At 41.5% G+C, this 14838-nt stretch overlaps 1 protein-coding gene across 4 annotated transcripts in view; it reads left to right on the forward strand.

The window, feature by feature from the left end:
- The window catches only part of DPP6 (dipeptidyl peptidase like 6), a 1045284-nt gene that overhangs the window by 971504 nt on the left and 58942 nt on the right, over window positions 1–14838 (forward strand). For all 4 annotated transcript variants that reach the window (XM_018553126.1, XM_018553123.1, XM_018553124.1 and 1 more), the window contains exons 12-13: window positions 8015–8053; window positions 13696–13803. In XM_018553126.1, coding sequence (XP_018408628.1) covers window positions 8015–8053; window positions 13696–13803 — 147 coding nt within the window. The remainder of the gene's footprint in view (window positions 1–8014; window positions 8054–13695; window positions 13804–14838) is intronic.

The following is a 14838-nucleotide window of genomic DNA, read 5'->3' on the forward strand; positions in this document are numbered from 1 at the left end:
CCCATAGAACGGGGAGGGGATCGATGAACGGAAGTTCATCGACCTCCTCCCCAGCTCCCCGCGGACACAAAGATCGCCGGTCCCGGGCCCGTAGGAGGGGCAACGGAGCCCAAGAAGCACGGCGGGGGCGTCCGGCCCCTTCTTCGGGACGCAGAAGCGATCTGGCGAAAGGTTAAGTCGCCAGGATCGCTTCTGTTGTAAAGCCGACAGTCGGCTCTACAAGTTTAAACAGAGTCCCAACAGGGACAAGCACATTGCTTGTAAAAATGACTCCTTTGCCTCCCTGCTTTGGTGTCATTTTCTTTTAAAGGCTTCAGTGAGTTGATGAATTCAACCATTGAGCTAACTCTTGGAATTAGTCAAAGAGACCCTGTCACCGGAGCAATCATTTTAACAACCATCTTCCTATGAGATTATATGTGCATTTAACCTATTTTAAGCATGTTATTTAAAGAAGTCCCCCAGGCAACATTTTTATTAACCCTTTCAGTGGCGCTACCCCAGCAATTCAAGGGTTAACTGCCCGCTTTGGTCTCGGGAGCAGTAATACAAATATACTCACCTGCTCCTCTGAGTCGGCTTTCTCTTTAGACCTGTCCTTCCAGCCTTGCTTCCCCTCTGCTCCAGCAGTCTAAAGGTGGCCATACACTGTACAACCATCGCAAGACCGGTGCCCATACACTGCTCGATTCTCGTACGAGAATTGCGGGAAATCCCGCGATCGTACGAGAATCGAACAGTGTGAACGAAGACGTGCGACCGTTACTACTGTACGGTCGCACATCTTTTGTCTAAGGAGCATGGTAGAAAACCAGCCGAGAATCGTACGATTTTCGGCTGGTTTGAACAGTGCTCGGGAGACAAATGCCGAACGGGCAGGTGTGCGCACGCGCACACTGCCCTTTCAGCATTGCGGTCATCGGAAGCTCGCCCCTCAGGCTGCGATGATCGAGAGTGCGATCTGCCTGTCCAAGATGGGCAGATCGTACGTTTTTTTAATCACTTTACAACCATCGCAAGACTAAGGTCTTGCGATGGTTGTACAGTGTATGGCCACCTTAAGGTCCATGAGTCATCATATTCTAAACACAGTGTATAGGAAGTGCGGATGTCAAGGTACATTCTGACACTGCAGCCTAGGAGGAGGGAGAGTGGAGAGAGCCCTGTCACAGCCAGCTTGCTCAGAGGTTCTGGTGAGTATAACTTTGTAATGTTCCTCTCTAGACCAAAACGAGCCGTTAACCATCGCAGAGCATGGTGTAGAGCCCACTGCAAGAGTTAATAAAAACTTTGCCCAGAGTTCTTTTTTAAATACCTCCCTTGTGGTATTCTGAGACTTCTGCTGAGTGCTGCCATTTTAGATGTGATGTCAACAGCCCCAGCAGACTCAGAGCTGTCACTCAAGTGACACCCGGTAATATTTCACTTCTATCCTCCTCAACGGTTACAGAAAAGGTTATGCTGGGAGGGGAGGGGAGGGGCTGGGTTAGCACAGATGATAGATACTCCATGAAGAGGGCTAAGATATTCAGGGAGGGAGGGGGTTTTGCTAAGATATTGACTCTCCTGGAGGGGTCAAATTTTCTAGCAAGTTAAAAGGCACATTGAGTGTCTTTGCTAGAGGATGAACTCTTCTGAAGTAGTCGCATTTGCTGGCAATAAAAATTGTGTATGAAAAAGAAAAAGACTGCAAGAAAGAACTTAGCATATTAGATTTTGGTGACAGGGTCTCTTTATACCCTTTATATCCGTATTCCTGCGGCTGGATTCACAGGTGTCATTGCTTTATACAGGCTCTGCCGCAACAACAATCAGCATTCACCTATGAATCCAGCCGCATGAATCCACTGCATTGTTGCTGCAGCTTTCTACTCTGCAATAACTAAAGCTATTCCTTTAAACGGGTGCGTGTCATCTTTCTACCACTGTATCCATGAATGCTGTCACAACCCTTTCATTGTTTATTATTTTGTTTTTACTAGGGATGCACAGATACTTTTCGAGTACCAGTGCCGATACTTGGCATTTTCATGAGAACTACCAGGGTTGCAGCGGTTGCAGCTGGGACTGGGCTCTGGCGCTCCACCACTGTCCTGAAATCATTAGTCTGTATTGTTTTAGAAAAACTGTCACATGACAATAAACAAAAATGTATCAGTACTCGTACTTGTAAGAACTCGGCAAGTACCAGTACTCGTACTCGCAAAACTGGTATCTGTGCATCCCTTTTTTTATATTTATCAAAACAAAATCATACATTAAAACAGAGATGTGCAAATCCCAGGAGCTCTGTGTGCTCCTTACAAATGGCAGCTGCCTCCTAATTTTTGAATTTTTCTCTAGTGTAGTCTTGGAGCTCAAAAGTATCGGTACATGTACTCGTACTTGTACCGAGTACTGTACTTGGTATCTGTGCAACCCTAGTTTTTACATTTGCGTTGAATGAGCCCTAAGGGCAGAGTCACACCAGATGCGCTGGGGCTGGGCTGGCCATTCTTGCAGTGCAGCCCCAAGCAAGACAAGGCAATGGGCTCGGTTCATACCACCGGGTTGCGATGGGAACATGGTTGTGTGCGAAGCAAAAAAAATGTCATAATTTTTTTTCAGTTCAGGAGGATACGACGCAGAACAACTGCCACGCAACTCAATGTGCCCGTAGAAGTGAATGAAATGTCTCTTGTGACATTTCAATTAAGTTCTACCAAAAGTTTTAAAAAAAACACAGTGCAATGCTCCAGGATCAACACATCGGCACTGTGTCAGGCAACCCACACCAGCCACCGTGCATTTAGGGCAGTGGCTGGTGTGAATTGGCCCTAAGTGTTGTATCACACAAATATATCAGTCAGTATCAGGCAGCTGTCGGCCAGCTTGCAAACATCTTTATAAACTTAGGGCAAAGCAGGTTTGCTCCAATGCTCCTCTCCCCAGCAGCACATATTCACCTTTTCTTTGCTCCCTACCTGCTCCATTCCACCACTGGGTGTACCCGGTATGGAGGTGCATGTGATTTATTCCCTCTCTAATAGTAGAGCATTGGTGCTTAGGGTTGGCCTATGAAGATATGTGCTTGTGGACACATTTGTGCTCTCCTAATTGGAGCATCAACTGTGGTCGTCTCTCAAAAAGAACTTTTTATTGTTTGCAAAGCAGCTCATGTCTATTGATGCATCTTTGTTACTAGTACAGTTACCCTTTAAGTATTATTCCTATTAACATATTGCACAGACACACTTTGGGCTAGTCACTAGCTCCATGCAGAGGAATGTATTCTTTATACATTCCAACATTAACCCCATGTTTTGCAACCTTTTTTATTTCATAGTTTTCCTATTAAACCTCTTTCCGGAATTTTAGGCTATATAGATTAAACCGAGCGAGGGCATTTGGCTCTCTGAATCCCAAGCGCAGGTTGGCTTTGAGTTATTTCAGATCATATTGGCAGCATTGTGTTCCCTGAATGCATCACAAATACTGGAAACGTTAAATTGGATGCCTTCAGTGAACTCGGCAATGTCAGCGTGTGCAGAGATGTGATGCAGGTAGACAACAATCATTTATGCTTCTAACTCAAAGCACGTCTGCAGCGTGGGTACAGAAGCCGCAGAGCTCGGCTTACAGAGGAGAATCGTGCCAGATCTAGAGAGGACACGGCCTCAGCTATATCGTTCTGCCATCACAGAAACCAACAAATAATGTCTTATCGCTTTGGTAGACGATATAAAGACATTCTATCATATGTTTCTGTCTTTTTATAACTCTTCGAGGAATGCAATCACATGATGCCCAGGCCCAGAGCCTTGTAAATATGGATACGTTTAGGTTCAAAAATAACATTATAAAAGTCTTTTGTAAAACATTTTATAAATAAAAGAAAAGTTTGTTTCGTATTGGGTTAGATTTCGAAATTCTATCACTGTTTTTTTTTGCTATCAGTGCCCTCACTTCATATTCCTGTGACACCAGACAGAGGAGTATGTACCACAAGGCAAACTAGGCATTTGTCTCGGGCAGCACTTTCCAGGGGGGAGGCAAAAAATGCAGCCCCAAAACCAGTGAGGCAGAGTCTCACCTGCCATTAAGAGAAAAAAATATATCCTTACCCAAATGATACAGGGCACGCCTGCTACTATTTAAACAGGCTCTCGCTGTATCCAGCTTCTGACAGGATAAGTAAAATGCACAGCGGGCTTTCCCACTACGCTAAAAGCGCAACCTGTCAGAAGCTGGATACAGCCTGGGTGCTGACAGGTTATGCAAAATGTCTTAAACAGGAAGGGGTGGGGCAAATTTAGATTAGAGAGGTGCCCGAGTTTAGCAGCACAAAACCAAAATACACCACTGACACAGGACAAGAAATGAGCAGGTGCCGTTGTCACTGGGACAGGAAGGTCCCAAGAGCAAAATAAAAAAACCTGACAGGTGTTCTAACCCCTCCTCACTCTACTATCCAAGAGATATCCCACCACTTCCTGTCCTTGTGGCACAAAGGAAAGAAAATTAGGGGAACTCTACCTAACGGGGAGATACGAATTTAAACCTGAAGTTCTATTAGACTTTCTGAGTCTAAACAAAACACTGATTTACTCTCCTGTTAGAACATCAGCACTGTTACAGGAATACAAACTGTAGTTGGTTTTGATAATGTAATTAAAACGTACTTGAAAAAACAAACATTTTGCATAGTGAGTGCTGCCTTCTGTCTGCTCATTACTTGCAACAACTTTCAGGATTCCCAGCGTGCTTTGCTTCTCTTTTCCTGCTGCTTGATGTGATGCAATCTCTATTTCTCCAGACTACATATCACATCATGCATTGCTTCCAGCAAGCAATGACAATATTACATTGTGCAAAGTTCAGGTGCTGAGTTGCAGTTCAGAAGGCAAGCTCTCTGAGAGTGCATATTCACAGGGCCGAGTGCATTGAGGAAGTACATCCAATGGACAGCTTCAATAAGTACGTTTATAAGCTTCTAGATTGATATGGTTATTAGGAGTGGGATAGAACCTATGGAAATTCAATACAGAAATACTGATTTAGTTTTACATTTTGACCATAGATACCCTTTAAGTAAACATAAAAAATGCAGCTAACGATATCGGCTTCCTTGTGATCCAATCTACAGTAAACAGTGGGAGCGGGAAGGCCATTTGGAATCTGCTGTATGTTTATGTTGGATAAAGGAACACCCTTTGGCACATAAAGCAGTTCCCATATACGTATTTCAAAGAAATATTTGGTTGTTTGCTAGGAGTTCAGCTTTCAGTGCAGAGACTTTCTGATTCCTGAGATGTCTCAAGTCTGATACCGGATGTAGCTACAATAGAAGTAAAAAAAGCAGCCTTGTTACACTGTAATTAATGTTATTTATTATGTGTTCTACTGATTCAATACTGTTCCAGTTTTTGATGCTTTGTTGTCTTTTAATTGCTTGTGCAGTCATTTCATTTGAAACATTGTGTCTGATTTATTTACATTTCAAATGTCCTGCTTTTTATTCTTTTTATTTTCCCCTTTTTGGACATCCTCAGCCGTTTCCATTTTGACAATAATTATTTGCACTGAGACATTTTCTATTTCCTCAAGACATGATGACTTGCATTGGATATAATAAACCTTGAGCTAGTACTAAGTGCTTATCTATTGCAGATATGTGTTTGCTTAAACATACATTAAAGGAAATCTGTACTTTTGAAATGCATTAGTTCTTATATAGCAAGGATATAGCAAGGATACTGAGTAACTTTGCAAATAAAACCTCTTGCCTATGCCTTTTCATTCCATGTGCTTTGAAAGCCATCATGAAAGGCCTGTGGCAGTGCAAGCAATGCTTTGTTTACATTTAGCCTGTAAGCACTTATCATAAGTATAATGCAGAGAGCGGCTACCTGTTTGATTTAATATCATCATTGGCAGGATCTCTTAATGATGATTACTATACTGCACTGCACTTACATAATCTCTGAGAATGAGATCACAAACTGTTGAAAAAAAGGTGTACCCTGCTGTATTTATGTAATCCCTGCCTTTTACCCACCTCATGTGATTCCATACAGCCCACTGTGAAAAGTAAAATGCAAATGCCTGGAACTGTGATGACAGCTTCTATGGAACATAATTCAAATGTTGGAAAGTATTAGATTAGATGATTAGATATACAAAATGGTTACAAAAAATTGTACTTACAAAGCACAAGTTTTAAAGATGAACATTTCCCCAGGACTTCTCTAAGATGGCATCAGGGTTTTGTCTATCAAGATGGTGGGTGGACATACATTCAGAGGCGGCTCTTTAATTAGGCAAATTAGGCGGTCGCCTTAGGCCTCGCGTTCCCGAGGACCTCGCAGCCGCCTAGTTTGCCCTGTCAGAACGGCAGCCAGGTAGCGTTGTCACCCGCCTCTGCATACATTGCATATTATGATGCTGATATTCTCTACTTATTTTTCCCCATGCAAATATGGTGGTGAATCCCATGCATGTGTGGTGGTATCCAGTCTGTACTGCTACCGTGCTTGCACAGGATTGCATAGGTGATGTCAGAAATGTACAATCAAATTCCAGTGCTGTAGTAGTAGGACAGAGCACCCACTAACAAACATTTCTGGGATTGGCAGACTTTTGGAAGCCTGGGAGTGAAACCACATCTTGTGGTCCCAAGGTTGACACTAAAACAGGGGAGGTAAACTCTGGCCTTCCAGCTGTTGTGGAACTACAAATCCCATGAGGCATTGCAAGATTCTCACAGCCACAGGCTTGACTCCCAGACTTGACAGATGCATGATGGAATTTGTAGTTTAACCACAGCTCAAGGGCCTCAGTCTGACCACCTCTGCACTAGAGTGTGCACACATAAGCAATGTTTACTGCACATGCAGGGGGATCCTTTTGGAAGTGCAGAAGTCTACCTCACTCTCGCATGCCCAATGAACTAATGCCAGCACTTCTTATGTCTGCCCTCTCTCCTGTTGGCATGTAGAGGTTTGGGAAATGTATTCCTCCTGTTTACCACTCTACTGACCCCACCCACCCACACACACACCCACACACTTTCAAAACTCTGCCCACTATACCACTCTGTCACATGCCCACCCACCTACCCCTGCTCTCACCATTTTCCCCTGCCCCCCTCAACACTCTGCTGCCCTTGCACGCTTAACACTTTACCCCACACATGCCACCCCTTTTGCTCTCACCACTCTGCTACTCCACCCACACTAGGTCTCCTTCCTTTACAACTCGATCCTCTTATCCACTTGACCCTCCCTCTTACCACTTTGATGCACAACCCCCATTTTACACACATTCTCACCATTCTTTCCCATACCCACCATCCAAACCTGTCCTCACCACTCATCCCTGCCCACCTGCCGCTACCCTCACTACACTTCTCTCCCTCACCCATTCCTGCCCTTATCACTGTAACTCTCTTCTTAATAAACCATCCCAATTTCTCATGTGCACCAACAGGCATCATTTTTTGCTAGTATAGGCTATAACTGTTTTCCTCTATGAGTTCCAAAAAAATTTATATTTACTTTACCCATACAAGGCAACGTAAATGCTTGCTGCACAGGAGACACTGTAGGCACTTCCTCATACTACCCCCTTCTTGATTCACCACCAGAGCCCCAAGAAATACCCAATAGCGATGAACACATAACAGGAAATGTATTCCACCAGTAGATCAGTGTAATGGTGTTTGACCTTTGCTTCAGTAGAGAGAATATCTGATTCATGCCACTGTTGATTGAACTTTTAAAGAGGTCCACTGGATCTCTCACCTGTTCATTTTGGGGTCCATGTGGTTCCCAGTGTCCTCCTCTCCCACAGGTAGCCATATTTAAATAAAGCACATCCTCCCTTCTCCTCACCTTGAACTCCGGTGACAAGAGTGGGATCCACCGGTGTCACCACTTACACCTGCACAGGGGGAATCCTCATAAATAAACTCTACACCACCAATACAGCTGGTTTGTAAGGAACGCTAAGAAAATCTGTTTGTTTGTTTTTTCAGAAACATGAAGATGAAAGTGAGGCCTGGTTACATCGGCAGGTAAAAAGATCACTTTTACATTTTGCAGGTTTTTTTTATTATTTGATAATGTTGTTTAAATGTACTTATCATTGACACTATATTTCATTTACAAAGGCTGCAATTAAATATATAACTGAAACTTGATGCTCTTTTCAATTAAAATGTTAGATTCATAAAACATACAGTTCTAAATATAAAAAATGGCCAACAAATTGAACACAAGGCAAAGCACAGAAAGGGAACTCTATATGCAGCTATATGGTCCCTTATGTGAATAAAAGTTAAAGGAAAACAACTTTTAACCACTACACAGCCAAGGGCTTAGGAAAATGCAACAGACTTACAGTATCTGTGCTTACGGCTTGCATTTGAAATTGGTTTTTACTTCTTCTGACCTGCTTCTAATATTTTTCTGAGCTGCTTTTGCATTTCTATTGACTTGTACAGAGAGAAAAGCAGTTCTTAGTCAAACTAATGCCATGTACACAGGCTTTAATATAGATTCTACAGAATAATTATGCACACTAAGGGGTCTGTTTATAAAACAAATTGCATAGCTTATTTATCCAGTGAAACTGCAGGTACATTCCTGCTGAGCGAGTTAACCAGCTGTTGCAAGAATGGAGCAAAAACAAATGTTCTTAATATACATTCTCTTCTGGTCCAATGTTCTTCAATAGGCATATTCATACAAGACAGAGTGAACTAGGAAAATACAGCATAATGACCACTAGATGGAGCTGGGGATTATAGGATATAATACATGTTAGTAAGGAGTAGGGATGTTCAGATACCAGTGCCGATACTTGGCATTTTCATGAGATCTACCAGGGTTGCAGAGGTTGCAGCTGGGACCTTGCTCTGGCGCTCCACCACTGTCCTGAGATCATTAGTCTGTATTGTTTTAGAAAAACTGCCACATGACAATAAACAATAATGTATCAGTACTTGTATCTGTGATTTCTTGGGCAGGTATCAGTAATTGTGCTTGAAAAAATGGTATCGGTGCATCCCTTTATTTATATTTATTTTTTAAAATCATACATTAAAACAGAGATGCAGAAACCCCAGGAGCTCCGTATACTCCTTTAAAAATGATAGCTGCCTCCTAACTTTTGAATTTTTCTCTAGTCTAGTCCTGGAGCTTGTACAGAGTCTGGTACTTGGTATCTGAACATCCCTAGTAACGAGATTCAACGTTACAATACTAGAGGCTACTGGAGTGAATGAGCATATAAATGCAATCATTGCTACTAACGGAATAGCAGTGGTTACATTGATATGTTACAATTATTTGGTAGGTAAAATATTTCAGCGACTTGTCTATATGCACATTTCTTACACATAGGTGCACATAATCTTTTTTTTTTTTTGGTACTAAATTCAGCACAGCTTGTGGAAAGATTGCTGTAAACCCTACAATGAACTGTTCTTATTTGCTCCCTTTTGGTCTGCTACATATAATATTGAATGTGTTTTGTTATATCTGTTCAAAAAAGGGCCACAAAATACATGTTGAGCCTGCTAGGAACCCAGTGTTGTTCTGTTCATGCTGCAGTGTTCTCTCAAGCAGTATTATTAGTCCTGCCTAGAGACTACAGAACACCTACCTTCTACTGTTTAATGCATTTTGTTATATTTGTTCAATAAGTGCCAAAAATGCCCGTTGCTCCTGCCAGGAATCTTGAGAATTGATAACTTCCTGTCTTCTCTGTCTGCACTGTACTTTTATCTGTTAGCATTGTTCCTGTCTCTCTTGGTGGACTACAGAACACCTTTCTCCATGGTATAAGTGGAGGTGTTCTGTAGTCCTGTGCTTGGGTGGCAGCACTGCTCCCCCACAGATACAGCACAGTGAATGAGTGTTGTCACGCTAGGACAGAAAGTGTGTTACTGGCAGGATCACCAGGTCAAAATAAAGAAAGCATAGCCTGATAAAAGAAAACATACTCATCCACCACATTTGAAGAATGGTAAGCTGCAATATTGTTTTTGAGTTTAGATACACTTTAAAATGAGCTCCCCCACCATACTGCATCACATGATGTTTAAAGGCTGTGCAACAGAAGATTATAGTTTCGGTTAGTATCTGTCAGATGAAATCACTAATGACTATCTGAGAGGTACACATTACATGATACTATTGTCTTTCTTTAACAATCACACATAATCAGTTTCATTTATTTTCTGGTAGATCCTTTCTGATATGAAACACAGCTTTTTATATGCATTTACATTAATGTCAGAACAATTACAGGCAGCACAGTGACCTAGTGGTTAGTGGACCTAGTAGCCTAGTGGCTACTTTTGTTCCCCACCACTGGAAGCTCGCTCCCATAATGGACTTCAGTCTCATGTTTAGTTTACTCATTTGTATTGAGATTGTAGTCCATCACAGGAGTGAGCTTGGAACGATGGCTACTTTACAACATACACAGGGACCATGGGGAACAAAAGTAGCCACCCTCCAGAAGGAAGGACACTGCTTTTGCATTTCTATTGACTTGTACAGAGAGAAAAGCAGTTCTTAGTCAAACTAATGCCATGTACACAGGCTTTAATATAGATTCTACAGAATAATTATGCACACTAAGGGGTCTGTTTATAAAACAAATTGCATAGCTTATTTATCCAGTGAAACTGCAGGTACATTCCTGCTGAGCGAGTTAACCAGCTGTTGCAAGAATGGAGCAAAAACAAATGTTCTTAATATACATTCTCTTCTGGTCCAATGTTCTTCAATAGGCATATTCATACAAGACAGAGTGAACTAGGAAAATACAGCATAATGACCACTAGATGGAGCTGGGGATTATAGGATATAATACATGTTAGTAAGGAGTAGGGATGTTCAGATACCAGTGCCGATACTTGGCATTTTCATGAGATCTACCAGGGTTGCAGAGGTTGCAGCTGGGACCTTGCTCTGGCGCTCCACCACTGTCCTGAGATCATTAGTCTGTATTGTTTTAGAAAAACTGCCACATGACAATAAACAATAATGTATCAGTACTTGTATCTGTGATTTCTTGGGCAGGTATCAGTAATTGTGCTTGAAAAAATGGTATCGGTGCATCCCTTTAATATTTATTTTTAAAATCATACATTAAAACAGAGATGCAGAAACCCCAGGAGCTCCGTATACTCCTTTAAAAATGATAGCTGCCTCCTAACTTTTGAATTTTTCTCTAGTCTAGTCCTGGAGCTTGTACAGAGTCTGGTACTTGGTATCTGAACATCCCTAGTAACGAGATTCAACGTTACAATACTAGAGGCTACTGGAGTGAATGAGCATATAAATGCAATCATTGCTACTAACGGAATAGCAGTGGTTACATTGATATGTTACAATTATTTGGTAGGTAAAATATTTCAGCGACTTGTCTATATGCACATTTCTTACACATAGGTGCACATAATCTTTTTTTTTTTTTGGTACTAAATTCAGCACAGCTTGTGGAAAGATTGCTGTAAACCCTACAATGAACTGTTCTTATTTGCTCCCTTTTGGTCTGCTACATATAATATTGAATGTGTTTTGTTATATCTGTTCAAAAAAGGGCCACAAAATACATGTTGAGCCTGCTAGGAACCCAGTGTTGTTCTGTTCATGCTGCAGTGTTCTCTCAAGCAGTATTATTAGTCCTGCCTAGAGACTACAGAACACCTACCTTCTACTGTTTAATGCATTTTGTTATATTTGTTCAATAAGTGCCAAAAATGCCCGTTGCTCCTGCCAGGAATCTTGAGAATTGATAACTTCCTGTCTTCTCTGTCTGCACTGTACTTTTATCTGTTAGCATTGTTCCTGTCTCTCTTGGTGGACTACAGAACACCTTTCTCCATGGTATAAGTGGAGGTGTTCTGTAGTCCTGTGCTTGGGTGGCAGCACTGCTCCCCCACAGATACAGCACAGTGAATGAGTGTTGTCACGCTAGGACAGAAAGTGTGTTACTGGCAGGATCACCAGGTCAAAATAAAGAAAGCATAGCCTGATAAAAGAAAACATACTCATCCACCACATTTGAAGAATGGTAAGCTGCAATATTGTTTTTGAGTTTAGATACACTTTAAAATGAGCTCCCCCACCATACTGCATCACATGATGTTTAAAGGCTGTGCAACAGAAGATTATAGTTTCGGTTAGTATCTGTCAGATGAAATCACTAATGACTATCTGAGAGGTACACATTACATGATACTATTGTCTTTCTTTAACAATCACACATAATCAGTTTCATTTATTTTCTGGTAGATCCTTTCTGATATGAAACACAGCTTTTTATATGCATTTACATTAATGTCAGAACAATTACAGGCAGCACAGTGACCTAGTGGTTAGTGGACCTAGTAGCCTAGTGGCTACTTTTGTTCCCCACCACTGGAAGCTCGCTCCCATAATGGACTTCAGTCTCATGTTTAGTTTACTCATTTGTATTGAGATTGTAGTCCATCACAGGAGTGAGCTTGGAACGATGGCTACTTTACAACATACACAGGGACCATGGGGAACAAAAGTAGCCACCCTCCAGAAGGAAGGACAGTGTCAGCACCAATTCAGAGATGATTTGAGGCACTGCAGCCTCTACAGCAAGGGTTAATAAACATTTTGCCCAGAGTGTTGCTTTAAGGGTTAGGTTTAGGGTGGAAGGAGTTAAATTCCAGGATTGGGTTACTTGTAAAGGATTAATTTAAGTAAATTATGTTAAGGGATAAGTGGTATGCTTGTTATATGTGATCCAGGTTTATGTTCAGGGTTACTTTTGGAGTTAACTATAAAGCATATCTACATTCAAAAACAAAAATGTACTACAACGTATATTACATCTTACCAGTCCTTAGAGTTGGTGGTTGCATTAGTTCTTTTTTAAATCTTTTCTTCCTGGTGATTCTGCCAATAACACGTCCTGTCCTAATATGACAACACTCATTCACCCTTCTGTATCAGGACAACAAAAACAAAAGAGTTCCCACCCTTTTTATATTGTCCATAAAACAAGGGGGTTCTGCAATTCTTAGAGATAGCTGAGAACAATGTAATTGGTATCAGTCAGCACAGGCAAAAAGCAAGGAAAAGTATCAGCTCACAAGATGTTGGGCAGGATCAACAGGATTTGTTTGCACTTATCAAACAGATATAACAAATTGCTTTCAAAGTTATATTTAATGGACCAAAATGGCCAAATAAGAGAAATGCACTGTTAGGTTTACATACACTTTAAGTATTAAAGATTAAGTTAAATGTTAAGGGCTGATTTTGGAAAGTAGAATAAGTGTAAGTTTTAAGTGTTAGGGATAGATAACAGAGATTGTGGGTTCCTATACAGAAAATCATATGTGTTTTTGCCAACAGCACTGTGCCCAAATGTTGCAGATCACATAAAAGAGATTACATGACATGATCACGTTTCTTTAAGGCCTCTATGCAAGCAGCAGAAAAGCTTGTAACTACAGTAACTATGGCTGCGCTCACAGTGTGTAAGTATGTTTGAATAGAAGCCCGCAATACCAGATTTTAATCTAATAATAATAATAGTAATAACAGTTAACACTGCACAGTTGTTTTTTATACACCTTCAGCTTCAAGTGCTTTGCTGAACCATTAGACTATTGATTTCAGTCTCATGAATGCTAAGTCTTCCATCTTCTCTATATACTAGAATGAACAGCCTATCTTCTCCAAAGATGGCAGAAAGTTCTTCTTTGTGAGAGCTATTCCACAGCTGGGTCGCGGCAAGTTCCATCATATCGCTGTTTCTTCGTCTCAGGTAAAATAGTCTTTTAAAATGGTATCCAATATTCATTTATAACATCACAGCAGAAGTCTCACAGCCCATAGATGTGTGTTCACGTGGATGTACTCGCAGTTTAACACTGTTGTCCTTATTTAATAAAACATTGTCCAATGTCAACAGTACTGTGACTCCTAGCAGCCAATAGGATGTCATCTTTCATTGTTCTTCTGGAGATATTGGTTACTCTGTGTTAAGCTGGTCATACACTGTTGGGATTTCTAAAACCGTGGGTGGCTCTGTTGACACCACCTGGCTTGACAAACTTCAATTGAATAAATTGAAGGAGCCATGTGAAAAATTGTTGGCCTGACAGGATTGCCCATCCACAGCCAGTGGCATTCCGAAAGTCATGGCCACTGGCTGTGGATGGGGAAATTGAACGTGTATGGCCAGCTTTACTAACTGCATATCATTGCTCTTTATACTGTTGTTAAACAAGGATAAAGCCCAACTACACCCAAAAGCTTCTTTTGGATAGAACCTTTAGGTCTGTGTCCATAAGATAATATAAGTCTTGTTTTGTAACTATGCCACCAGAACCAGCACCGCTGAGTGTGCAGGACAAGAGACCAATGTAAAGCAAACAACAAACAATCCCTCACAAGTTGTCCGCAATAACATATATACACAAATAATATCAAAACCAGATATATGGAAAAGTGTAAACTCTACTAATACAAATATGTCCTAAATATAGCCACACCAAATATAAAAACCCTAACGAAAGGCACATGTTATCCTAAAAACAGCTATAAAGTGACGTGGCCCAATATCCAATTAACCAGCCAACCATATGCCAAATATCAGTCATTATGAGCCCCATACTGGCATGACTTGGCCAGCCAGTCTCCTTGACTCCCCACGGGCCATTGTCAGTTGTCTTCTGGATCCGGAGAGGAGCCCTCTGGTGGACAAACAATGGCAATAGTCCATGTCAGGCAGGCAGTGACATGGACCCCTGGAAGAAGAACCCCAGAAGGCAGGACCTGCCGCTATTTGATCAAATGA

The sequence above is a fragment of the Nanorana parkeri genome, unplaced genomic scaffold (assembly GCF_000935625.1).
Source record: "Nanorana parkeri isolate BGI_ZX_2015 unplaced genomic scaffold, ASM93562v1 scaffold110, whole genome shotgun sequence".
Taxonomy (NCBI): domain Eukaryota; kingdom Metazoa; phylum Chordata; class Amphibia; order Anura; family Dicroglossidae; genus Nanorana; species Nanorana parkeri.